The 26407-nt window shown below is 37.8% G+C and overlaps 1 protein-coding gene and 1 non-coding gene across 2 annotated transcripts; one reads left to right on the forward strand and one right to left on the reverse strand.

The window, feature by feature from the left end:
- Nucleotides 1–768: 768 nt before the first annotated feature.
- On the reverse strand, nt 769–842 carry Trnar-ucu (transfer RNA arginine (anticodon UCU)). The gene has a single exon. It is a non-coding gene; the product is annotated as a tRNA-Arg (tRNA).
- Nucleotides 843–3545: 2703 nt separating this feature from the next.
- LOC139724408 (uncharacterized) lies at nt 3546–18340 on the forward strand. The gene is made up of 6 exons (XM_071635552.1): nt 3546–3657; nt 5616–5678; nt 6598–6677; nt 12330–12460; nt 17450–17516; nt 18194–18340. The coding sequence occupies exons 1-6, from the start codon at nt 3584–3586 to the stop codon at nt 18322–18324; spliced, it is 546 nt and encodes a 181-aa protein (XP_071491653.1). The 5' UTR covers nt 3546–3583; the 3' UTR covers nt 18325–18340.
- Nucleotides 18341–26407: the final 8067 nt, after the last annotated feature.

A 26407-nucleotide genomic window follows, 5' to 3' on the forward strand; every position in this document is an offset into this window, starting at 1 on the left:
AAATGCATCAGTAAAGATAAGAATTATCACAATGCGAGTCTTCTGGAGAACAATTTATTTGGCAAAATGTAACCAATCAAATAGATTGATAAAGCAATAACGTTACAGTCAGGACTGACACCAATGGATAAAACAAAAGAGGAGGACCCGCAAAAGATTTACGTTGAAGACCACAATACGGCTTACTCTTGCATTTCAAAAACAAAATACATTGTTGAACGAAACTTTTTTGGGATATTGTCTTACGTGAATTTCAGAAACTTTTAAGCGAAAAACTTCAACTAAGTTCATGTACTTTTGATGGTTCTCCTAAGTGTCACGCATTAGGCTTGAGTCTCATGCCTCAGGGATCTTTCTCACGCTCACAAAAAACAAAAACAAAAACACATTGGCGGTAAAACAACAACAACAACAACAACGAACGAACATTCACAAAAAAATTATTTCCATCCGTCAATAAAAATAAGTCACACTTCGAGAAAAAGATCCAACACCAAAATTCCAAAATATCATAGATTTATCCAAAATTTCATAAATTTTGCATCTGTAATTGTCCGATTTGTCCTCAAACTTTCACTGATGTGTTCTCCTAATGTTGCTGCTTTCACTCAATCTACATTTCTCTTTGGGAGGCACCTTTGTCTACTCAGTTACGAATATATTTAGAGTAAAATCTTATTTCCTATTATGTTAACGCTATGGAGTAAGTGTTACATTTGCAGACATGGGCTCACAAGACGTTGCAGCAAAAAAATGCAAAATAAGGCCCATCCCTGCCGGGACTCGAACCCGGAACCTTTGAATTAGAAGTCCAATGCGCTAATCCATTGCGCCACAGGGACTTAGGCGAGTAAGGAGGTACCTAATAAGATAATAAATCCTAGAAACTAAGAAATGTTTGTCCTTTTCAGAGATTGGGGTACTGCGCTTCGCTTCAGAAAAATATAAGATGTTTCAGGACTTCCCAGACACACTGAACAAAAACTTGATAAGAAATTGTTCCAAATAGTACTGAAATATGTAGAGATTAATCAGCCAAACCATCATGCGCCTGCGCAATGTGGAGCATAACGTCGTGCAGCAACGTTCTGACGTCATTCGGAATCGTGATAAGTCCTGTTACTTTAGCTTTATTTTGCTAATTTGAGGGCCCTGTATGACGACTTTTATATGTTTAAGGGTGAGTTTTGTGACAGCATTGTTTCATATTTGTATTTGTTTGTTGTAATGGAAGGATGTTCGATAGGCCTACTGAAAGATAAACTGCGAATGACGCATACGCATTGAGCTTAGATTCTACAAAATTAATATTTGCTTAGTCCCGAATACTTCTTTTGACGTGGTACTTTACTACATTGCCATTGCTATGCATGCAGTTTCCCTTCAGTTCGCACTGGCTGCACTTCACGGAGATGAGATCACACAGCACAGTCAGACTAGAAAACCCGGCCCTAGAATAATAAAATCTAGACGCTAGACGTTCGATTCTACATAGACTCTACACGAAATATGGAACGAAAGCGAAAGAGTCTGCACTAGAACCACACTTCTTCTTCTACTTGCTAGACCTACATAGTTCTGTCTAGATACTGTGCCGAACCGGACGCCGACGGGGTGCGCTGGCTCTTGTTGGTGATCATTTGTTTATTGCGCGGAGCCGGAGAGAGTCAGTCAGATCCAGAGAGCATGATGAGAAGTTTACTTTTAAGAAACGAACAAGTTCATGAGTTAGGCTCCTCGAGTCCTAGCAACTAGTTGCTTTGCTCGTGGATGTAACAAAGGATTGCTGCTTTGATTAGTTGAAGGAGTCTTTGTTGTGATGCCCGTGACTGTTGTTAGTGTTGGTGAGTGCGTTCCAATCTGTGAATTTAGTTCTTTCGATGAATGAGTAGGGCAGCTCGGGGATTCTAGGCTGACTAGGGCCCTACAGTTTTTGTTTGTGGCAATGAGGATATAATTTAACGTACAACAGTTACAACAGTGACTAGATGATGACTTCTGGAGAACCCTTCAAACCGGACGCAGGGTTTTTCGAACTGGGATGGATAGGCGACCTGCAAGCACTTCACGGAATGTTGTGTATACTATACACAGCCCAGTCGCTGTACGTCGCAACACAGCGGATTAACAGCGTCTGGTCGGGCTAAATGTTGTGATGCCTTCTACTCTGACCTCTGCATTGGTGTTTCAGCAGTTCCCAGCCCAGCTCATGTTTCATATTCAATTGTTTACTAATGGCAAATGCTTCCATGACTACTGTACCTTGAGTAGTCACCTCTAACATTAACAAATCACACTGCTCTGTTTGCACAGCTTTCAACCTGTCTGTAGAGTCTGAGTGTGGTAATAGTGTGGCATAGTAATCTACTATACTAGTAATTATGGTCTTACAGCTACAGGGGACTTATACATCATATCTTTGATTCTGTTTTTATGATCATGTAGGTTTCGCCTTAGAAATGCGATGGTTTGTAGCAGTTGATTTACAGGACACATACAGTCCGTTATCATCTAGTCTAGTAGACATGCCATGTTCTAGCTCTGAGGGGAAAATGTAGATGGCAAGTCTTCCTGATGTAGTTACTGATAAAAGTAGACCTATTAATGACATGTTAACCATGTGGCATTCCTTGTACACTTGTCACAGTTAATCTGTGTACCAGTGTACACAATGAGCTTGTATGAATTATACAACATTCCCCCAAAGCCCACACTGGCACCCCATGGCCCCGACTCATGCCCCACCATTTACCCAGGACTCCCTCCCCAATGTGTGTGAGTGTGCACATCAATGTTAAGCTAGCAATGGTAAGGTAGTGTACAGTGCTGTCCAGAGTCAAAGAGAGGAAAGGCAGAATATTAAAATTGGGGGCGGTGGGCGCAGAACATAACTAATGAAGTCTTTTCAATTGATTTGAAGCATACTGCATTGGCAATGATCAACTCCAACTGAGATTCTTCAGCTAACTATATGTGTACTAAAGATCAAAGCTTTTCAAAATTTGTTGAGGGATTCTTGAATATTCTTGAGCTGGGCCAGCCCTCACACTCCCTTGATGTTATCTCAGTGACCATGCTACTGGGTTCTACAAAATGTATCTGTCTACTGCTATGGCCCCCGCCCCCATCACCCTCTCACTTTTCAGTCTCACACTCATCCCATGTATGGTGATCGCTGCTGCACTTGAATCATAATATTATTGCTAAATATTGTTTAAATGTACACTGACAGTTGTGTTTTTTCCTCTTCCCAAACCTGTTTTATTTGCTCATCTATACTTCACACTTGAATATTTTTGCACCATTAGTTTTCTTGTGTTCTTGTCATTTGCATCTTCTTTTTATAGACGAGTCTACAGACTGGACAGTGTAGCTGTCATTGTAAATTTGCTATAGGTCTAGGGATTTTAATACATTGATTTGCAGTGTGTAACATTTAGAGGGTGTCTTGAGGAGATTCAAAATGGAATATTTGGATTTGGGACTACACTTGAAAATGAAGTACGTGTACTAGAACTACAATTGTAGTCTGCTCTGTTTTTTATGCTCCTTGCAGTGAAAGCTCAGATTTGAGGCTCCAACAATGTGGTGGTACACTATAGCACATAGTGTATACCACCTGACCAGATGGTTTCCCAAGAACAACAGGATAAAGATGTAAGTTTTGTTTCCAAGGTGTTATGATGTTCTTGTTTTTTTTTTTTGATATCAGCCATATTTAGTATTGCTACTTGTGTTGTGTAGGAAAGATGCTTTTACTAAGTAAAGATTAGTGAACATGGAATTCGATTGAGTACAAGATGGAAGTACATGTATACATATAAACAAAGCAATGACACTGTAACTGGGTAGCCTGAGGGAATGTCTCGTGAGATTTCAAGGTGGCAGGTCAATGTTAAAACTGATAAAAGGTGAAACAATTGTAATGGAAAAGGTTACTTTAATAGATGGCTGGCATAATACAGGGCTGGACACTCACGGTACCGGTACCCATTTTTGTCCCCGCCGAACGAGTTCGAGCAGGGAACTATGAAACGGGCTCCGTACGTGTGTGTGTCCGTGTGTCCGTCTGTCTGTCCGTCCGTCCGTCTGTCTGTCTCCAGTGCGTCCGTGTGTGATCAAAATGTTCAATTTGCTACTTCTCTGTCATTTATGAGCCAATTTTGATTCTGTTTGCTTTATATGATAGCACTACATGGGAGCTTTGAAACTTTTTTTTTTTTTTTTTTTTTGTACTAGTCCGACCTGTCTGTAAGACCAATAGGTACTATATTGTACCACAAAATGCTTTTCGCCATTTTTTACTTGTCCATTCCTGAAAAACTTTACTAGTCTGACTGACTTTTTTACTGGTCCTGGACTGTTGGACCAATGCCAATGTGCAGGTTGCATTATAGTGCTACTCCTTTGCCATTTCTAACCCAATTTCATTTCCGTTTGCTTTATGTGATGGCACTACAGTCTGTAGGTGAGGGCTTCAAAACTTCTACACAGAATTTTGACCCTTGACTTCTTTGACCTTTGACCTTGATTTTTGACCTATATTGTACGTTGGCTACAAAATGCTCCTTTTGCCATTTCTAACCCGATTTCGATTCCGTTTTTTTGACCTTTGCCTTCTTTGACCTTTGACCTTGATTTTTTACCTATATTGTACATTGGCTACAAAATGCTACTCCTTTGCCATTTCTAACCCGATTTCGATTCCGTTTGCTTTTTGTGATGGCACTAGGTGAGGGCTTCAAAACTTCTACACAGAATTTTGACCTTTGACTTCTTTGACCATTGACCTTGATTTTTTACCGATATTGTACATTTTGCTACTAAATGCTACAACTGTACTTCCGGCGGGGACATATTTTACGCACCGCGTAATTTCTACTTTTCCTTGTTTTTTTTTGTACTAGTCCGACCTGTCTGTAAGACCAATAGGTACCCACTTTTTCCATTTTTTACTCGTCCATTCCTGAAAAATTTACTAGTCTGACTGATTTTTACTGGTCCTGGACTGTTGGACCAATGCCAATGTGCAGGTTGCATTATAGTGTTTTTTCTTTGTTTTGTTTTGTTTGTTTTCTTAGTCATATCTCACATTGGCTCTTGGTACACTGTAATTCATGTCAATTCTTGCACAGATAGAATATTTGTATGTTGATTAAATATGTTTGTGAGCAAACAAAAAGTAACCCATGGTGTGAAATGGCTGACAATTCAAAGCATGGTATAGTACACTTTGTAAGTACACATACATGCTTCTTCCAATTTATACTGGACAGGCAATGACAGATTGATTTCAGTAAGATTTTTAGTTTTATAGATACAGTGTATTCTCTTGATCAAATTTTGGTCAGTTATGTGTGTGTAGGAGCAGTACAGATGGAAGTTTAACTACACTTTTTTTTAAGAGCCTTCTCTGTAAGTGTTAATGAATTGAAGCTTTTAATTAGCTTGAAAGTAATTTCCAATAAAAAGCTGGCATTACAGATAATTCATGACATACATTTCATATTGACCCTGCAATTACTGATCAGTAGCAATATAATTAGTAGTGTTTTTTTCATATCCCACAGGAACTTTTTTACAGTCTGAATTCCTGATCTCTCTCCTTTCCACAGCCGGATTATGATCTTCCTGTTTGCATTTGCCCTGATATTTCCACAATTCTTTGTTCTTACAAGGTAAGACTCTTTTTCCATTAGATATTGAATGCAACGATCTCATTTGCCAATACCATGTTATATTTTTGACAATTATTTCTACCCATATTTGTACTTTAAAGGGATGAGGTGATGCCTTAGCGCTAAAAAAAAGCATTTTACTGTATCTGTACATGCCTTACAGTGGACTGCCGTTATAATGAAGTCCTCGGGACCGACAGTTTTCTTTCGTTATAATCGAATTTTGTTATAACCGATCAAATAAACAATAAAAAACATAGGGTAGATAATGTTGCAGTCTGAATTTTTATTTCGTTGTAACCTGTATTTCGTTACGAACCTGTGCGTTGTAATGGGAGTACACTGTACTGTGAAGCAGTTCAGCAGAAACTTGTTCTGAGCTATTCTCATAAGCCATCTTCATTTCATAAGAGCAGACACTTACAAACACAATGGCACAATGACACACACACACACACACACACACACACACACACACACACACACACACACACACACTCAAAGAAAAAACAGTAGAGAAAGCTCCGTAGAGTCTGTAGACTGCTTACGACCCAATATAATAAATCTATGGCGTGGAGTCACCTATACAGCTTGTTGTGGGCAAGAGCAGAGCTGCCAACTAGTACTGATTTTCAGTAATTTCTACTGAAATTGGGAAAGAATACTAAAGGTTACAAGCAAATTACTGATTTTAGAAATCATTGTCTGTGATGTATTCTATTGCACTGTTGAGGATTACTGATTTTCACTAAAAAAAGTTGCAAATTACTGATTTTCAGCCATCAAAGTACTGAAAGGCTTTTACAAAAGTTGGTAGCTCTGCAAGAGGATAATGAATGGCTATTGTGGAGACTTTGATTATTTCTTTGAATATGAAACAGAAGACGATAATCCTATGTTCATGTTTCTCTACCCCAAGGGAACATTCGTCAAGATATTGTGGCCAGCACCTCTTTGATCTGCTCATTGTGTCCATAGTTTTCACATTCTGCATGACAGGTGAGTTTCATGAGTGTAGTAATTCATTTCTGTCAGGTTTTAGTGAAGGGACTGTACACTAATGGTTGAGGTGAGGATTCAGCTGGTATCGTTTTTCAAGATATCTAGAGACCACTCTATGAAATGTTAAAGAGCATGCAATTCTAAGGAGAATCAAAAGTTTATTTGATGAAAATCGGTTTTGAAATACTGTGATATCTAAAAACTTTAAAGCAAAGCAATCCTAATAAAAGGTGGGTCCCGCCTTTTATTACGATTGCTCTGTTTTGGACATCTCAGCAATTTCAAAACCAATTCTCATCAAATAAATGTTGAATCCCTCTTTGAATTACATGTTCTTTCATACTATTAGAGGTTTCTCGTTCTCTCACCCCCCAAAAATTGTGAAACCTAAAGTTAGGTCTCAACCAATATTATACGATCCCTTTAACGATATCTCATAGGCGTATCCATTGCACCTTCAGACTTTTTTGCCAATATGTGGCAAACAGCGACAACAGTAGTGACAGCAAAGGAAACTCCAACTAAAACAACACTCAAGTTGATACTTTTGCCATGTGTAATTACATCCGACAGTCTTGGTTTCAGTACATTCAAAGTTATTTAAGTGTTTTGTTGTGTGTAAGTTACCATGGTGTAAGTGAGTTTGCCATAATACATGAGCTCAGTATTAGGTACCTCAGTGGAGACAGTTACGTTACTTACCATTCTCTCCTCTGAAATTTACAGACTATACTAGATCCTTTGATTTTTATTCTGCTTAACATGATGCAGAATGCTACAGTTTTGACATTATTTGTTTTAGACAAGAGAGTTAAGTCTTCATTAAATAAGCCAGTTCACCGTTACAATCTGAGCATATGCAGGCAATGTCCATTGCATGCCTTGTAAACTTACATATTTAAAGAACAGTATAGGTCTGCTTGAAAAATACATGTACACATATGTTACGTATCCTATGTGCACAGATGAACTAGATCAGTGTCTGCATGTACGTTCAGTATTTATTCTTTTTTCAACCAAATTGACATACGACATTCATGCAACACGCACAGATGTAAATTGACACTTCGTGTTTGGCTGTTTTCAATTACTCTCCTGATTAAAAGAGTAATTAAGGTTTTTTAAAAGTCTGTGGTTCAGAGATCCTACACTGCTAACTGTGAACTGGCTTATAAGAATACATATACATTCAAACCTGTCTATAGCGGCCACCCAAGGGAGACGAAACAAGTGGCCATCATAGACAGGTGGCCGCTATAGACAGGTTATCCAACTTTGTGTGCATTGCCTATTGTACATGTACATGTATCATCGTTGTATCTGTATAAAGTATTCACATGTGCATACACTATATGTGTATAACATATGCACATGTGTGTTTCATGCATTCGACAATGGCGGCATTTATCACCGGTTGCACAGTAGCGTGTGTACAGTCATGAAGAAAGCTAAACACTAGTGCATTACTGTGACTGAATTTGTGATGAATGCAGCGGTGGTGATCACTGAACGTTGCCCAATAATGACTGGCATGGCCACAAAGCAGAAAAACACACTGAATTATCGGCTCCGCTACGGCTCCATGGGGTCTGAGGCTGCTATAGAGAGGTTAAAGTCTACTGTGGGAAACAAAAATTTGTGGCCGGTGGCCGCGTTAGACAGGTGGCTGCTATACACAGGGTCTTTAACATAGTGGGGTAGCTTAGTGAAATTATCGTGACACGGCGGACAAAAGCATGATTTTTTCACCAAAGGTACTTCATGACGTACCTTCTCAAAAAATAGGGTGCTCCAAAAAAATTGATGCTGGGAAGGAGGTCAGAGGTCAAAGGTCAATGAACTTTATTTGTGAAATAGGTTTTTTGGCTATTTCTCAAGTCAGGAATATCCAATCTGGATAAAACTTGGCAGGAAGAATATTGAGAACAAGTAAGATATTTTGATTGAATTTGGAGTGAATTTTCCAAAGGTCAAAGGTCAAAGGTCAATGAACTTTTTCTAAAAATCATGTTTTTGTTTATTTCTCCAGGTAGGAAGATTCAATTTTCACAAAATTTGATATGAACGTTATATAGAAGGTACCAAGAGTATAAAGCAGGGGTCAAATATAATTGTTGATTTTTACGTTGCCATGGCAACCCAAAAATAGGATTTGTAGTTGAAGTTAGTTACAGGAGGCTATTTTTCAGTTTGGAAGAGATTCCATGTGAATAGGTACAACTGATCGACGGGATGTATAGAGGTTTGAAATACTTTTGATTAGTGTTAAGTGGTACGTTGCCATGGCAACTACATATATAGATTTTGGTTAAACTTAAAGGAGACTTTAGAACGTCCATGAATTTGAAGAGATTTCCATCAGGGTTGGTATAATTGATCAACAAAAAGTCGCCAGACAAAGATTTTTCACCTTCATAGCATGTGGGTTGAGTGAATGCAGCAACAATAGTAGAACACATCAGTGAGAGTTTTGAGGAAAATTGGACAATCCGTTCTAAAGTTATGAATTTTTGAAGTTTCTGCTCAGTCGAGGCTGGATGAGAAGACTACTGTACCTTGTAACGTCACATGTGTACAACGATATAAAGAATGAATAAACAAAATTCAAAATGTTTTCACTTACAAAAGGATACTCGACTTCTCTTTCAGAAGGCAGGGGGAATAATATTACCCTTAACATGCGTCAGTAGCAAGTCAAAGAAATGTGAACTTTACTCAAAAAGTATGGTTTTGTGAAATTCTCTTTTTATATTCCTTACAATGTGCGCATGTGACATCATACACTGTGGTAGTCTTTTCATCCAGCCGCGACTGTGCAGACATTTTAAAAAATCATAACTTTTGAACGGATTGTGCGATTTTTTCCAAGCTTTCTGTGATGTGTCCTACTAATATTGTTGTATTCACTCAATCCACGTGCGCATGAAGGTGGACTTGTCCTTGAAGGACAGCTTCTGAAAGAGCAGACTCTAAGTTTTAAAATGATGTATCACTCAATTCAAATGGATTCCCCTAACCTATCTGAATAATAATACCGGTACTGGAAAGAAAGCACACACTCTGGATAAGTATGAACTGAGAAAAGAGGCTGCATTGTCTATTGTAGCGTTTAATCTTTAAAAAGCTGTCTCATGTCATTATGTTCGTCTTTTCTTTCCCCCCCCCCCCCCTCAAATTTTCATTTGAGTTTGTCATTATTAATTTTTGATGATAAGAACGATGCCACAAGGCATTGTTTCGTAAAAATGCTTCAACTGCTCCTTCAGGTCCAAAATCTACATCAATATAATATATAATTTTCCTGATCTCCTCAACATTTTTCCAAAAATAAAGCATACACCTTTTATGCCTTGAGTCCTCCTTTTTGTGGACAATTAAAGGCAAAAACCCAGAATTAGTGCTTGAAAATAATATTATTCTTAAGTGTGAGTTACGGATAGAAAGAACCTCTGTTTAAAAAAGAATGAATCTGTATATATATCAATGTTAAGTATTGTTAATAACACAAAATGTGAACAATATTTTTATAATAAAATGTTTCCAGACTAAACCATCCGAAATTTATACTTTAATGAGAAAAATACTGATATCTCCTTATATGTTTGCTTTGATTGCAAAAACTGTATGGGAGGATGTCTTGTGATACAACAGGGGGCATTTCATGAAGCAGTTTGGTCGGATATTTTTCTGACAAACTGTTACAAGCTACAGAAATCCTTGCATCTGATTGACAGAGAGCAAATTTGTCTGACAACTTGTCGGACAAAATGCTTCATGAAATGCCCCCAGACCTACACATATTATGCATGAAATGTGATATCCTGAAATTTTTTTTTTCAAGTCACTCTCCCAAAAGTATACATAGGACCTTTAAGTTTTTCTTGTGTTTGTTCCTGGCAGAGTACTAGTACACAAACTCTCCAATCCATGGTGACCTAACGGGAATTAAGGAAATTAAAATGAATATACTGAAAACCAAAACTACGGATACCATTAACTTACTTCATTCTTCTCTCCCCACCCCATCCCACCCCTTCTTTTTGGTTTCTTGATATACAAGTAGATCTAGCTGACTTTGATAATTGTCATTATGTAACATCATCTTCAATCGACAAGGCGATAAAACTTAACAATCATATGCTGCTGGACTATTAGGGGTTAGTTGAACGATTGTTGTTTTTAATGTACCATACTTTTTCCTCCTATCAATCACATGTATTTTGGGTGGAATGTACTTTGACATAAAGCATCATAGAATCAACCGCCTTTGGGGTCGGGAATTTTGTCATATTATATTGTGATTTAGATTCTGCTCTATGCCGATTTTGTTTTATTTTTATCAACTTTGTAAACTTCCCCATAGACTTTGTTCACAAGCCAACTACATCCCACCCCCTTTGGATAATGTGAACCGATCAAACATTGCCTTTACTTTTGAATAACATGTCTATACATAGCTATCAGACCAAAAATATTCAAACCGCTTTAAGTCTTTATGAGTGAAATTACAAATATAAATATATATTTAAAAATATTCAAATTGTCTAAGTTCAACTTCATCTGTGAATTTTACCCTTTTTTAACATTTGAATGACCCCCATAAGAAATAAGAAACATATAGAGAGGGGAAGTGCGGACTATAAAAATTGCTTGCGGGAACCGGGTAATCCGTGCGCTAATATGGAATTCACACAATCGTGGAGGAAATGGGTTAAATTTGTTTGGAAATATGTAGGGCAATACCCAAAACCTTCAGTTCTCAATGGAATATGCAGCTCTTCTACTTGTAAACTAGTGGTACTAGGAGAAAAAATGAGCTGTGACATACGTCCTACACCTGGTTCAGTCATTGCCCAAGATTTAAAGTATCTGAGCCAGAGTCACACGTCACTCTTTGCCATTTCTCTACAGGAGGTAGACAGTACTAAAAAAGATCCTTTACCAGAAATAATATCAAATCATTTAATGAAAAGGTGCTTAAGAAAACTGGACTGTTCCAACACACCTCCCTCAGGTCTGCAACACAGACTAAACCACTTGTTACTATAGGAAAATCAGTAAAAACGGTGTATTATTGTAAACATGCACATAATATGTTGTATTAAGGGTCTAAATTTTAAGACTAGCAACCATGTACATTGCATTGCATTGTACAGAAACCTGGCGAATGCCCTGTGTATAGTCTTTGAATTCAGACATTATTGTTATGTACAAATTAAGGGTAATTTCTCATTTTTTCTGTTGGCAGATTTCTTGGAGCACCCCCTAATTTTGATCCTCATATATATACAAGTGTCTGAGGAAAAAATGACACTTTTGTCCGGCGTGTCACGATTATCAGTATATTTGTCACTAAGCCACCCCACTAACAGGGCTTTTCTCTCGGGGGGGATTTTCCGGTGGCTGCTATAGACAGATGGCTGCTATAGACAGGTGGCCACTAAGGCAGGTTTGACTGTATACATGTATGTGAAAAATGAATGCATGGTGTGTTTTTGTTGTGTTGAAATATAAATGCTTTCAATATAATTCAGCTTGTTTTCAAACAAAATTTGCTGAAGTCATATGTGGTGTTTAACTTACATCACCTAATATGATATATCATATGGGCCACTCCATTAAATAATGAAATGCCAATTTTTCACCCAGGATTCGTCGTGCTCTTCTCCGTGATGGACCCTGTGCCGTTTGAGGTTAAGCTGGTCTTCCACATCTTTGGTGGTCTGTCGTTTGCCATCGGACTCATTCTGACCATCTTCACCTCAATGGCTATAGAATGTGTAAGTGTTTCTCTCTCACACACACACTCACTCTTTTACTCTGCCTCTGTTTGGATTGCTAGTTTTATTGCAAAAAAAAAAAAGAGGTCAAATACAGTGTACTGTAATGCAAGAAATATTCGTGGCATGAAATTTTCACGAATTGGAGATGCTTGCCTTTTTTGCAACTTGAAATTTTTGCGAATTGCCACTGGCATCCAATGCATTTGAATATAAACAAGAACTTTCAACTGCATTTTAATCTTGCAAATCTTGGCTCTCGCTAAATTTCGCAGAATTAAAATGCATGATGGTTTTACAGAAATCCCATTGTAATGAAGACAGTTATATCATAATTCTCTTTGCAACAAAGTAAAAACCAAGTTCCCCGAAAATTATTGTCTTTGCAACGTTGTGTACTCTACTGTTCGATATAATGAAAGAAAACATCCTGAAGATTTTTGTTGAAATAGATGTCCCCCGTATAACAGAGAGAAACAAACACAGCATGTACATTGCAAATCTTTGCCCTTCTGGAACAATTCAAAATAAAGCTTTACAAAGTGTATGTGCAAAACTTCAACATGTTGAAGACAAGTCCCGAGAATGCTCAGGCAGGTGACTATGGGAAATGCATGTTTTAGCAAAATCAGTCCATCCTCAACGGGTTAAAGTCGATTGAAAAGAAATATGCTTCAGGGCTGGTATTTCACTAGGCGACAATGTTGTTGGTGATGATACCATTTTGCTATGATATCATGATACCATGTTTTTTATGATATTTCAGTTGTTCTAAAAAGTGAGATTCTTTTGGAATTTGCACCTTTCAGCTGTGGTAATGTACAGTGTAATGTAACCTGTGTGTGTGTGTGGGGGGGGGGGGGGGGGTTAAGGTAACAAGAAGCAGTCGTTGAGTGCTGGCAGTTTTTGCTTCAATAGTGAGAGTGAAAGCATCAAAACATGTACAGAGATGTTAAGTTTGTGTGGTCTCTTGATAGGAGACTTGTTTGTGTATTTATGGGGGCTGTTTGATTTTGAAGGTATTGTTTACTATTAGGAGCAGTGATTTGAAAATGTTCAGGTTACTGTATACGCCATATATTTCGCGAGTCTAAATTTTCGCGAATCCGAAATTCCCGTCGATTTTGCGAGTGGTTAAATTTGCTCATGGAGTCCTATACTGAACGAAGAAATGTACACGCGTACGTAACATTCACATCGGGGATCAGAGTCAATATTTTCGCGTGTCTTTAATTTCGCAAATAGCACCTGACTCACAAAATTCGCGAAAATAAAAACCTCGCGAAATATTCGGCATATACAGTATCACATTTGATGCATTATAGGTTAGTTGTATCACAAAACATCCTACCATATAGAAATTTTGCAACATATCCTAAAATATAAGGAGTTATAACTGTTTTTCCTCAGTAAACTATAACTGTAGATGGTTTATTCTAGAAACAATTTTATTATAACTATTGTTCATATTTGGTATATTTGACAATAATTAACATGGATTTTACTGATTACCATTTTTACATTGGTTGTGTCTATCCCTAACTCATAGAGCTATTTTTAAGCACTGAAACTGGGTTTTTGTTTCGTCTGCATATGGTTAATGATGCCTTTAATTAGCCTACATCAGGAAGGAGATCTCCATGCAACCTTGAGTCATAAGAGGAAATGCATACCATGGTACCTAGATTCTGCAGCGTAGGTTTGTTATCATCAGCATGTTGTTGATTGTCTGTGACTGGTAAACCTGCCACAACATCCACTGTGGAGGGTTTGTTTCGGTATTGAAACTGCTAGTTTGAAACCACGCTCTACAGATTATTATACCCCCACCCACACATAGTGTGTAGGGGGGGTATATAGGAATCACTCTGAGGTCGGGTGGCCGGTCGGTCGGTCGGTCGGTCGGTCGGTCGGTCGGTCGGGCGGGCGGTCGGGCGGTCGGGCGGTCGGTCCGTTGCAAAATCTTGTGGATCGAACTCCTCTCTCATTTTTTGAGCAATTGACCCCAAATTTGGCATGTGTGACCACTATCAAAGGTAGATGTGCAAGACACCTTTTTCGTTAGTATCGTGTAATGCGTTGCCATGGCAACGGCATATTTTCATAAAAACTTGTGGATCGAACTACTCTCTCATTTTTTAACCAATTTACCCCAAATTTAGCATGTGTGACCGCTATCTAAGGAAGATGTGCAAGACACCTTTTTCGTTAGTATTGCACAATGGGTTGCCATGGCAACGGCAAATTTTAAAGAAATCTTGCAAAATTTTGTGGATCGAACTCCTCTCTCATTTTTTGAGCAATTGACCTCAAATTTGGCATGTGTGACCGCTATCAAAGGTAGATGTGCAAGACACCTTTTTCGTTAATATCGCATAATGCGTTGCCATGGCAACGGCAAATTTTCCTAAAATCTTGTGGATCGAACAACTGTCTTCTTGAGCAATTAATTTCAAATTTGGCATGTGTGACTGCTACCACAGGCCGATGTGCAAGACACCTTTTTCATTAGTATTTCATACTGCGTTGCCATGGCAACGGCAGATTTTCATAAAAATCTTACAAAATGTTGTGGATCGAACTACTCTCTCAGTTTTGTGACAATTCAGTTTGAATTTGGGATATGTGATCAATGTACTATATAGTTGTGCCAAAACATCTTTGGTGTGTGCGTTAAAAAATCTGTTACCATGGCAACGGCAGTTTTTTTTTTAAACCAATCATACAAAAATGTGTAGATAAATCTCACTCCTTCAGTTTTTAAGTATATGGCTCGAAAATTGGCACATGTGACCACTGTGGTACGTAGATGTGCGTACTTACTCTTTCGTCATTGGTGATCAATGTGTTGCCATGGTAACGGCATAGTTTGAATGAAAATCAAATGAAAATATTGTGGATTCAGATAACTCCCTCAATCTTTGAGCATTTGGCTTGAAATTTGGCACATGTGACCACTATATAGTATATGGATGTGTAAACTTAATCATTCGTCAGTGATGAACAATGCGTTGCCATGGTAACGAGTTTTTTTTACCGAAAAGCTTACAGAAATATTGTGGATTCGGCTAACTCCCGTAGTCTGTGAGCATTTAGCTTGAAATTTGGCACACATAACCACTGTGGTACGTAGATGTGTAAACTTAATCTTTCGTCAGTGGTGATCAGTGTGTTGCCATGGTAACGGCATATTTTGAATGAAAATCATACAAAAATATTGTGGATTCAGTTAACTCCCTCAGTCTTTGAGCATTTGGCTTGAAATTTGGCACATGTAACCACTATAGCATATAGATGTGCAAACTTAATCTTTCGTCAGTGGTGAACAATGCGTTGCCATGGTAACAGCATCTTTTCACTAAAATGCGTACAAAAATATTGTGGATTCAGGTAATTACCTCAGTCTTTGAGCATTTAGCTTGAAATTTGACACATGTGACCACTATAGTACGTAGATGTTCAAACTTAACCATTTGTTAATGTTGATCAATGCGTTTCCATGGTAACAGCATATTTTGAATGAAAATCGTACAAAAATATTGTGGATTCAGGTAACTCCCTCAGTCTTTGAGCATTTGGCTTGAAATTTGGCACATGCAACCACTATAGTACAGAGATATGCAAACTTCGTATTTCATCATTGTGGAACAATGTGTTGCCATGGTAACAGTGCATTTTGAATGAAAATCATGCAAACATTTTGATTCTCCTAACTCTCTGTGTTATAGCATTTTGGCTTCAAATTTGGCATATGTTACCTCTACATTACGTAGATGTGCAAAAAATCTTTTGTCAGTGTTGAAAATGTGTTGCCATGGTAACAATATATTTTGAATGAAAATGATACACTGGTATTGTGAATTCAACTAAGCCCCTCAGCCTTTTATCATTTGGCTTGAAATTGCACATGTAACGGCTATTGTGCAAACTTCATTTTTTCTTAATGTCCAACATTGTGTTGCCATGATAACACACAATTTTTAATGAAAACCATACAAATTGTCAGTTTATTTATCTTGCTCACTCAGTTTTTGAGCACTTGACTTGAGATGTGGGACATATGACTAACAGTGAGCAATACATTTATTCACTTCTGAACAGTGCATTGCCATGGTAACATTTTTTGCTATTAAAAAATTAAAAAGAAATTAGTCCTGGTTGAGCTAATTCCCTCAGTTGTGGGTGGGGGTATATTAATCACAATGAGTGATAGTTCTAGTTTTCTTGTGTTCATGTATGTCACACTCTATTGCCTGTAAAGTTGAAGGAACTTTTGAACATAAATATGATTTATTAACTATGATGGAAAAAAATGATGATGTTGATGATAATCATGTAAATGCTGTCGTCCAAACTATCGTCTCATTGGTAGATTCTGTTTTTGGCGCCATTTTAAAGAAGGCAGGTAGTTGGACTCTGGAGTGAGTTGCTGCTCTGACACGGTCTATTTTAGACTACTACAAGTGCCAAAGTCTGGAATCTAGACTAGAGCTGTTCATGCCGTGTCTGTACAAAGAAATGTACATTGCGCCCTCACTCTTCTCACTCAGTATGACTTGAAGATTGAAGTATGCTTATGGATACATAATCTAACTAGCTATATGACAGATGTACATGTGGTTATTCTTGTATTCACTGGCATAAATTTGAAGTACTAGTACATGTAGTACAGTCAACCTTGCCCAAGTCGAATCTATTTGGACTGAAGAAATAGGTTTGACTTTAAAACAGAAAATCTGACCTATGAGGGACTAAAATCAATAGACTATAAAGAGAAGAGGACTTGAAAAGACCTTTGACTTAGACAATTATTTAACTTAATGCGAGATTGACTTAAGCAAGGTTGACTGTATGACATTTTTTTTTCCCCCCAGTACCGGTTTGCCAGTTCATTTCTTTGAGATACTGGATAAGAACAAACCTCTCTGGTTGAGTGTGATATCTGTTGCTGGATAATCAAGTTTCAATCATGTTGGTTTGAATTCACAGAAAAACAGTACTGTGGAGCTGTACTACCTTTCTTTGGCTTCATGTATCTTGTGTATGCTGGCAACAGGTGAGAAAACATTCTCTTAACTCTATTTCTGCCATGTGTGATTCTTGCGGTATTCCATTTTGAGCCATAAAATAATGCACTTTTCCTCCTGCTATTTGTCTCACACCTGTAAATGGATTAGACCATCTCAAGCACAATCACTTTGATGAATCAAGATATTAACGATAAACCGGGGACAGAAGTACTTGAAAAATAAGCTATTGTAGCTTAATGGAAACTTATGAGGTGTGGCAGATGAAGGTGAATTGGGGTGCAAAATGCACCTATGTAGTGGAATGGACACATTTTCCTCATTTGTTGTGGTCTTTTCAAATTTCAAGACTGAAGTGAAACAAGTTGGCTTTGTCAGCAAAGAAAAGACTGTGGATGTTCAAATCAGCAAAGAGAGTGCATCTTAAAGTGTTACTTCAGGGAAGAAATTTACATCTTAAAGTTGATTTGATCAATGGGGAAATACTTTTATCAAAGTTCTGAACAGTCCTATGTATAAAAGCTGCTACAGACAAGAAATTTCGTATAGCAATCATGAAATTTGTGATGCAATACCAGGAACAATATTCCCTGCATTTGTATGTTTCTCATCATGTGTAAATGAATGATATGAAGTTGTGAAATCTGTTGAATAGCTACATGTCAGTCATTGTTCTCCGTTTCTCTGCGTTTGGCTCCTCCCTCAGTGTTCATCGTCCTCATGCTGCCCTTCTGGCTCATCAACCACTTCTACCCCGGCTCCGTCCTGGACCGGAAGCAGCGCACAGGAGTCTGCTACGAGCCAACGAACTGCTGCTCGTGCCTCTGGCATATCTAGGATCAGCTGCGGGACCACATGCTCGCGTGAGGAAGAGGGTGGGGGGGGGGGGGGGTGGGAGAGGGGATGGTCTTGTCAAATTTTGGTTTCCAAGAGTACGACAAAGGCCGCATATGATACTCATTACCAGGTAATGATGTTATTATCAAAAACCTGGCCATGAAAAAAAGAAAAAGAAAATAGAAGCAAACCAAATGACTGTCCTCCCAGGTAGTTGTTGCTCTGGTTACCAGTGCTCAGTAAATGCATCAGAACATATATGTAATTGGTGGACTGACTGCTTGGGTGTGTATGTGTGTGTGTATGTGTGTGTGATATAGCCACTACCCTGGCCATGTTGGGACTGTGAATGCACAAATCTGTCTGGGCGTAATGGCCCGAATTCATGAAAGTGGTACAAATTTAAACCAGGGCTTATGCAAATTTCTTTTGTGTAAAAACATTGACAGATTGCGTATGCCAACAGACATACAGTAACAAATGCTCATTGATACGCTCTTGTCAGAGGTACGCCTATTTCATGCCTATTTCAGACCATGGTTTAAATTTGTACCATGGTCTAGGTTTAAACCAGGTTTAAACCTGTACCATGGTCTAGGTTTAAACCAGGTTTAAACCACCTTCGTGAATTTAGGCCAATGAGTTTGATATCAGTACTCAGTGATTTGTCGCAATGTGCCCGAAATCCGTTCTGAACTCCCTGCCAGCCTGTATATACACGTTTAAAATGAGTAATATGTTGATTCTGTGGTCCTAAGAGGGATAATCCTTTGACGGCCATGTTGATATGGTGTCATATAGGAAACAGTTACTGGTCCCACCAAGGCAGTCTTAGTGACAATCTATTTCCTCAAAACCATTCTAGACCCAAGAGTTGAAAGAGCGTTGTCTTTACTGTTGAAAAAACAGCACACCGTAGTTCTGGGGGGCATTTCATGAAGCCTTTTGTGGGATATTTTTTCTGACATATTTGCTCTCAGCCAGTCAGATGCAAGGATTTCAGTAGCTTATGACAGTTTGTCAGAAAAATTATCTGACAGAACGCTTCACAAAATGCCCCCTGGCCAGTTTGTAAAACAACAACAATGACAACAAAAGCAAAACACAAACACAGCAGCTTAACCCTAAAAAGACTGGGCTATTTTGATGCCTAGCAAGACTGGGGGGGGGGGGGGGGGGGGGGCTGAATGAGCCCCCCCCTCAAGATCTTGGCCGTTGACCGCATGATCGCAAGGAAAATTAGCACGCACATCACCCACAAGGTAATCTACAAAACTGAATAGGTAATTATTCCGTAATTATTCAAATTTGTTTTTAATAAACTATCTATTATGTAAGAATTGGCTGTAAATCTGTAAATAAAAGTCCATTTCTGCTAATTTTTGGTCGAGGTACTCTTTTTAGGATTCTTATTGAATGTACATCAAAAAATGGTGGTGTTGAAATTTTTTGTCTTATGTATTTTATTGTTTTTAAAATTTCTTATGTATTTCACTGTTTTCATGTTTTTGATTTTAATTGGTTTTTTTTCGATGGAAATCATCGGCGACACTATTCCGATCATAAACAACATGAAATTAATTGATTTTAATCAGCAAAAGTAAAAGTAATGATACATTTATGAATTTTGGCTAGAAACAGAATTTGCATTGGATTTGTACATGAAATCACGTTTTTGAGCAATTTCGGGTCTGACATGCACTTACAAAATATTGCATAACTTCAGAACCACGTACCCGGGCGTCGCGAATTTGGTCTCAAAAATTGCGCAAGACTTCAAAGGAAAAAGACATGAAAAGTCACGGCGCGAGATTTTCACGATAGGGGCCTACAGATTTATCGTGAAAAATGTCGGGGGGAGGGGGGCAAAAAGCCCCCCCCCCCCCTCGATTCTTTTTAGGGTTAAGGGGGCTAATTCATGCCCTTTATCTGTGTGTCAAATTTGTGCCTAATATCAAATAAAATGAGGCTATTTTCCAGAAAGTGATCATGTGTGTGTGTGTGTGTGCAGGTTCGTGATGAGATACATAGGAACCCTTTTATATTGTGATACTTGGGACCCATGAAATTTCTGTGTTATATCATGGATGCAAACAAAAGAATATGTCGTACATGTATGGAGGAAGAAAGGTTTGCGGTAACACCATGTGTATGTAGTCCTTGCAGGGACCATTGCTTAGTGAAAGAAGAGCCTGGAGAGAGGAGAATTGATGAGGAATTCCACCTGTAAGATAACCTCATTATATCAGGTATTTCGCTGTATCTAACCAGGGAGGTGGGAATCTTTAAAGAGGTTCCGAATCTAGGTTCCACTCTGTTTGAGAGAGATTCTGCAAGTCATGATTAAAAAGTGCCTTGTTGTTGTGTATACTGACAGAATATAGAGGACTTTTGTCAATGTCTGCGTGTACAAAATTGTGCAGATAGAGTAGTGCTATTTTTGTGTAGTATATGGTAGTTTAGCATGTAAACATTTGTTTATAGAACAATGCTGTATTCACCTTCATGTTTTCTGTGACAAGAGAAACTGCATTTTGTGTGTGTGTTGTGTAAATATCTATTTTTGATGAAAAACTGTTTGTATATTTATTGATTTGCTTATGTGATTATGGAGTACATATTATCAACTTCTTAATAATAGATATATATTCCATCAAGTGTGCAGATTTTTTGATCATTTGATGGAATTAATCACAAACATAGAGCAACTCGATTGTATTCTTTGACTACACCTTGATTTCCAACTACTAGCTGTGCTTTCAAATTCTATATTTGAATCATGATTGCTCAAAGAATTTTGTACTGTAAAAAAGCATGAAATAAAGAGTTAAGATATTGTGTATAAAGCATCAATTTAGATACATACTTATCACCTTTGTCTTTCTCAATCAGCACAATATTCCATGTGCAGTATTGTTGAACAGCCAGCGTACAGTAGAAACTCAATATAAGTAAATCCTTTGGACCAAGACAATTTGTTCTTTATATCAGATATTTTGTTTTGATATCAGTAGTCAGTAAACAATTCAAAACAAAGGAAATAAATTTATTCGGTCTGGAGAAATTAGTTTGTTATATCAAGTATTTTGCTGTAACAGATCTCTTTATATCGAGTTTCAAATGTAATTGATATTTTGATTCAATGTGTTACTGCCCAATGGCCATGAGGAACAAGTTTGCCTTTTATTCAAGCAAGCAAAGTCTCAAGTGGTCCGTCCTCATTTTGATGTTGTAAGTGACATTTTATCTCAAAAGGGGCCTGGTGGGGATCTAAGGGTCTCGGGTACATCTGGCAGAATTTCCTTCGCTGCCTTACAGCTGCTGTGGTTTTCTCATTCATCTGTCATTGCTCTTGTTCTGAAGGTTCCGCACACTTCGATTACACATTTTGTGGGGCTGGATGTGAGCAGGAATGTCAGGTTCTCTATGATAACCAATCATACGTTCTATCATGCTAGGCATGTAATACTTACCATGTTTTCCGATCGGCAAAGCAGTGCTCGTGTCCATGACTCAATACTGTTTCCATTGATTATATGGCACTATTGATTCACATTTGTTGTATGGATTATCAGAAGCTAAAACAACAATAGATGTTGAAAGGAGAGAAATGTGTAAGTAAAGCTTAAAACCATACTTGTAAGAATCATGAATAAGCTTTTTATAATTACTGTAGAAAAAAAAAATGCAGAAGTGATTTTTCTTTGTGTCTGACCGGGCATTAGACCAGTGGTTAGCAATGTCTGAGTAACTGCAGAATTTCTGTTAACATGTAGAGAAAACCCGACAAATCTGAGATATTACAGCTGCATGTAAAAGGTGTGCATCACATAATGAAGTTTTAGCAAACAAAATTATTGTACATTGTATTAAACACAAAATAGAAATTTGTATAGAAATTTATTGTATACTTATTCCTCATGTAACTGTTTTTACCTTATGAAAGTGTATTCCTCAAATGAACTCATTTTAACTGTTCCAGAGGTCCACCAGGCCATAAAAACTCCTACAACTCCCTGACCTGCCTGTGTGCACTTGGATATGGAATCACTCCTTGTGTCAAGTTTCGTTTCCTCCAGATATATCCTGCGGCCTTGTGAAGTGCAGAATAGAAAAGTGTAATTTGATATTACATGTATTCAGACATGAAATAGGTACCAGCGCATGGTATGTTTATATAGCTGTATGTAGCCCTGTAGGAAAATATGTATGTGTATATTTCAAGATCATGTAAATACCTTAATGATATATATTTTATAATGAAGGTGACATTCTGTTTATTATGAGTGTAAATTGTTTGATTTCACCATTCCGTCCCTTTTCTATTACGTGTTCTCTGTATAGGAAGCTTTTGTAAATTGCAGTGCTGTAAATGACAAAAGATTGTTAATAGATCACATGTGATCTCAAGTGCTTGTCTCCTCAGTAACAAGTCATGGTGTATTGATTCTCTTTGTAGATTTCATATTTTGATATTTTTTAAATAGTGTGTTTTAATTTTTGAAATTTGAATTTGTGGTCCTCATGTTTCTCTCTGAGAGGTCATTGCATCAAGTCATACGTTTTGTGGGTAACGAAACACTTCTGATTTACCAGTAAAATCACAGAAGCTCATGGAGCTAGGAATCATGTTGAGGGTAACCATCAGAGTCCTCAGACAAGTGTGTAAGAGCATGTCTTTCATTTGTTTCAGTAGAAAAACAAGAAAACCCATCATATTATAAACAAGACAAGATGCCAAGTGTATCAGTGACTTGTCGGTCTTGTTCTTTATACTCTCGTACGTAGACATGAGCTAGACTTCACAATTATATTTAATCAAGGATTTGCAAGAGGAAAATAAGACACGTTTGTTAATTGTGAGTTTCATTGTAAAGAACAAATGAAGAGTTTGTTCGCAAAAACCGATAAGTCCATATTTGCCAAATGGAGATATTTGCGATTAAAGGTCAAGAAAAATAAAGAGAATAATAAGAAATTTTTTGCTTCTTTTGACCATAACTTCAAAAATGTACCTTTATATGTAATGACCAATATATCATTTAAAAGGTATTATTTTGTACTTTCTGACAGAGACCGTATTTCACAATCTTCAAAAATGGACTTATCGGTTTTTGTGAACAAACTCTTCAAATGATGGTAGTGGTGGTAATGATGGTGGTGGTGGTGATGATGATTATGATGATGGTGGTGGTGATGATGATTGTATTGGCTTCAACGATTGATAATCATGTTGATAGTGACTATTCTTACTAGGGAGTAGTTCTCTGTCCCTCTCCCTCCTTTCTCACCCCCTTTTATCTGTTTCATGACAAATTTTTGATGTCGATAATGGTGATGCGTGTTAAAGATTATGATGGTGTGACTATGATTTAGATCCATTGACAATAGAAACAATGATGGTATGACTGTGGCAATACTGTTTGTAATGATATCTCTGATTTATACGTTTGTGATTATGATTGTACGAGTATGTACGGTACTTGAAGAGATTGTATAGTTTTGGTTGAGATGTGGATTCAAAATTTAACTCTTTGTGAGATGAGTAGAACCATTTATATGAAATGTCAATAATCATTCAATTCTAAGGAATTCAAAATTTATTTGATAAAAAGGGTGGTACCCATCTTTTATCAGGACCACTTTGTTTTGCTTGTGTTAGATATCTCAGCCATTTCAAAATGGATTTTTATCAAATAAACTTTTAATTCTCCTTAAAAATCTATGCTGTATAATATTTCATATACTGTAAGTGGTTTCTAACTCACAAAGAGTTAAAAACCTGAATTCCTATCTCAACGAAAATTATATCACCCCTTTAAACTGATGATGTTGACAAAACATGTTGATGATTATAATGGTGATGCAAACTGGTGAAGCTAGGTAATAATGATACTTCGTGATAGTAATAATGATTCTTGTAATGATGTTGATTATGGCTTTCATAGTGGCTGAAGTCTGTAAGAGGTCGATCAACACTCCATCAGAGCAAATGTGCAGTTTTTATGCTGGGGAAAGATATTGCAGACTTTCAGGAGTTTGATGACGATGCAGGGTGAATAATAAGAGTGTTATAGCATTAGATAAGGTGAAATGTGGTAGAGTTGTGGTTGAAGAAGTGGTAGTCTGTGGCGGATCCAGAGGGGGTTGGGGGGCGCAACCGGCGCACGCCCCCCTTTATTTTTCGTTAAAAACAAAAGAAATAAAAAGAAAAAAATGAACTGAAACCCGGAAGTGGCACCAGAAATATTAGTCACGCCCCACCCTCCCCCCCCCCCCCCCTTTACAGAAATCCTGGATCCGCCCCTGGTAGTAGAAAAGGTGGCACTAGTTATGATGATTGGTAATGCCCATTTCGATTACCTGGTACATATAAAAAACATGAATTATATATCTTATCTGAAAAGTAAATGGAAGAATTAAGAGGAGAAGTTTGATGAACATTATAGCACAATCTTCAATCACAAAGATATATTACGGTACCGGTACATCGACTGTGAAAGCTATAGGCTCCATCCGTGCCCTAAACAGTGCTTTATCCCATCTTTTGTTGTTTGTATTTTTTTTTCTCTCTCTCTCATTCTTTTGCTCAGTTCCTTTCTCTAGTCTTCCAGGTCGTTATGATAAACAGAGTAAAATAAAAGAGACAGAATTCGCCATTAAATCAGTCTCAGTTACTGAGAAAGCTTTGTAGGTTTACATTTCAAGTGTTGAAAAAAAAAATCAAAATTGCAAGCAAAGTAGAAGAGCTGGTGACTTTTCATCTCATTACCTACCAGAGTCCTGAAGTCTCAAACTGAGCTTATTTTTCTCATATTTCCTGTTGGATTTATAAAAAGCATACCGTACTCTTCGTATCAACTTATTGCAGAGTTGTGATAACTCAGTTATGATGTCCTTACAGGGGGAGTGGTTATGGTTGCTAAATCATTGACAAAAAGCAAAGTGTACTTGATGTTCAAGTTTTTGATAAATGGAATGATACAATTAGGCAACTGCCCAAAACATCTTTCTGCCACATAAAATGGATTTTCAGTTGCCATATTATGGTGTCTCTTTGAAAACATGAAACTTCAAAACTCGAAACTTCTTGATTTTCCTCAGATTGTGCTGTATGTGAAACAATGTCAACTGGCTATGAGCGGAGCGTTATCAAGGCCAGGGTTCATCCAAAGACATGGGCGTCACCAGGGGGGGTGCGTTGGGTGCGAACGCACCCCCCTTCAGATCCTTAAAAAAAAATAAAAATCAGTCTGCACCAGGGACACACACACACACACACACACACACACACACACACACACAAAATCGTCGGCAAAAACAATTCGCACCCCTGGTTCTGGCAGCACTGATTTTATACATATCTATTAGTATTCTACAGTGTTTACTATTTATCGACCGTACTGTACATCCGTACGATACGGAGCACTTATACACGTTTGCATGTACGTGTGCTACTTACAAGTACATGTATGTATGTCTATGTACGTTACTTCTGACCAATCCATATTGCCAGCCCAAGAGCGAGCCTTAGCCTCATTAAAAAAAGAAAAAAAATTGGAGGGGCAAGCATATTTTAGTTTTGCTCCCCCCCCCCCCCCACACACAATTAATAATTCCCGAAATTAGAAGATTTTCTTGCTTTTGAAAGAAAACAAAAATGTTGCCCCATAAAAATATTATGAGGCAAGCGCACCATTTGCCCCACCCCACATAATCATAATTCCCGCGATGAAAAGATTTTCTTGCTTTTTTGTTAGAATTCAAGAAATCTGTCCAATTATTTCACCCAAAAGCAGTGGCGTAACTACGGAGGGGGTGCACCCCCTCCCAATCCGCTGGTAAAAAAAAAAAAAAAAAAGATTTACCGAAATAGTAGTTCAAGTGTTAGTAAACTGCTTTTGAATGAAAGGGTGATCCAGAAATAAGATATTTTTCTATGATTTCTTTTAACCATAATTAAATAGGTATATAGTGTAAAACATTGTTCACAAAGCCCGGACCCGACAAAAGATTGTGATTCCTGATTGGCATTCTGCATATAAGCAGGATGTGCGCAGTTATACATCCGAACGAAGAGTCG

Source organism: Diadema antillarum, unplaced genomic scaffold, assembly GCF_040938485.1.
Source record: "Diadema antillarum isolate AM-2024a unplaced genomic scaffold, OU_Dant_1.0 scf00000212, whole genome shotgun sequence".
In the NCBI taxonomy this organism is placed as follows: Eukaryota; Metazoa; Echinodermata; class Echinoidea; order Diadematoida; family Diadematidae; genus Diadema; species Diadema antillarum.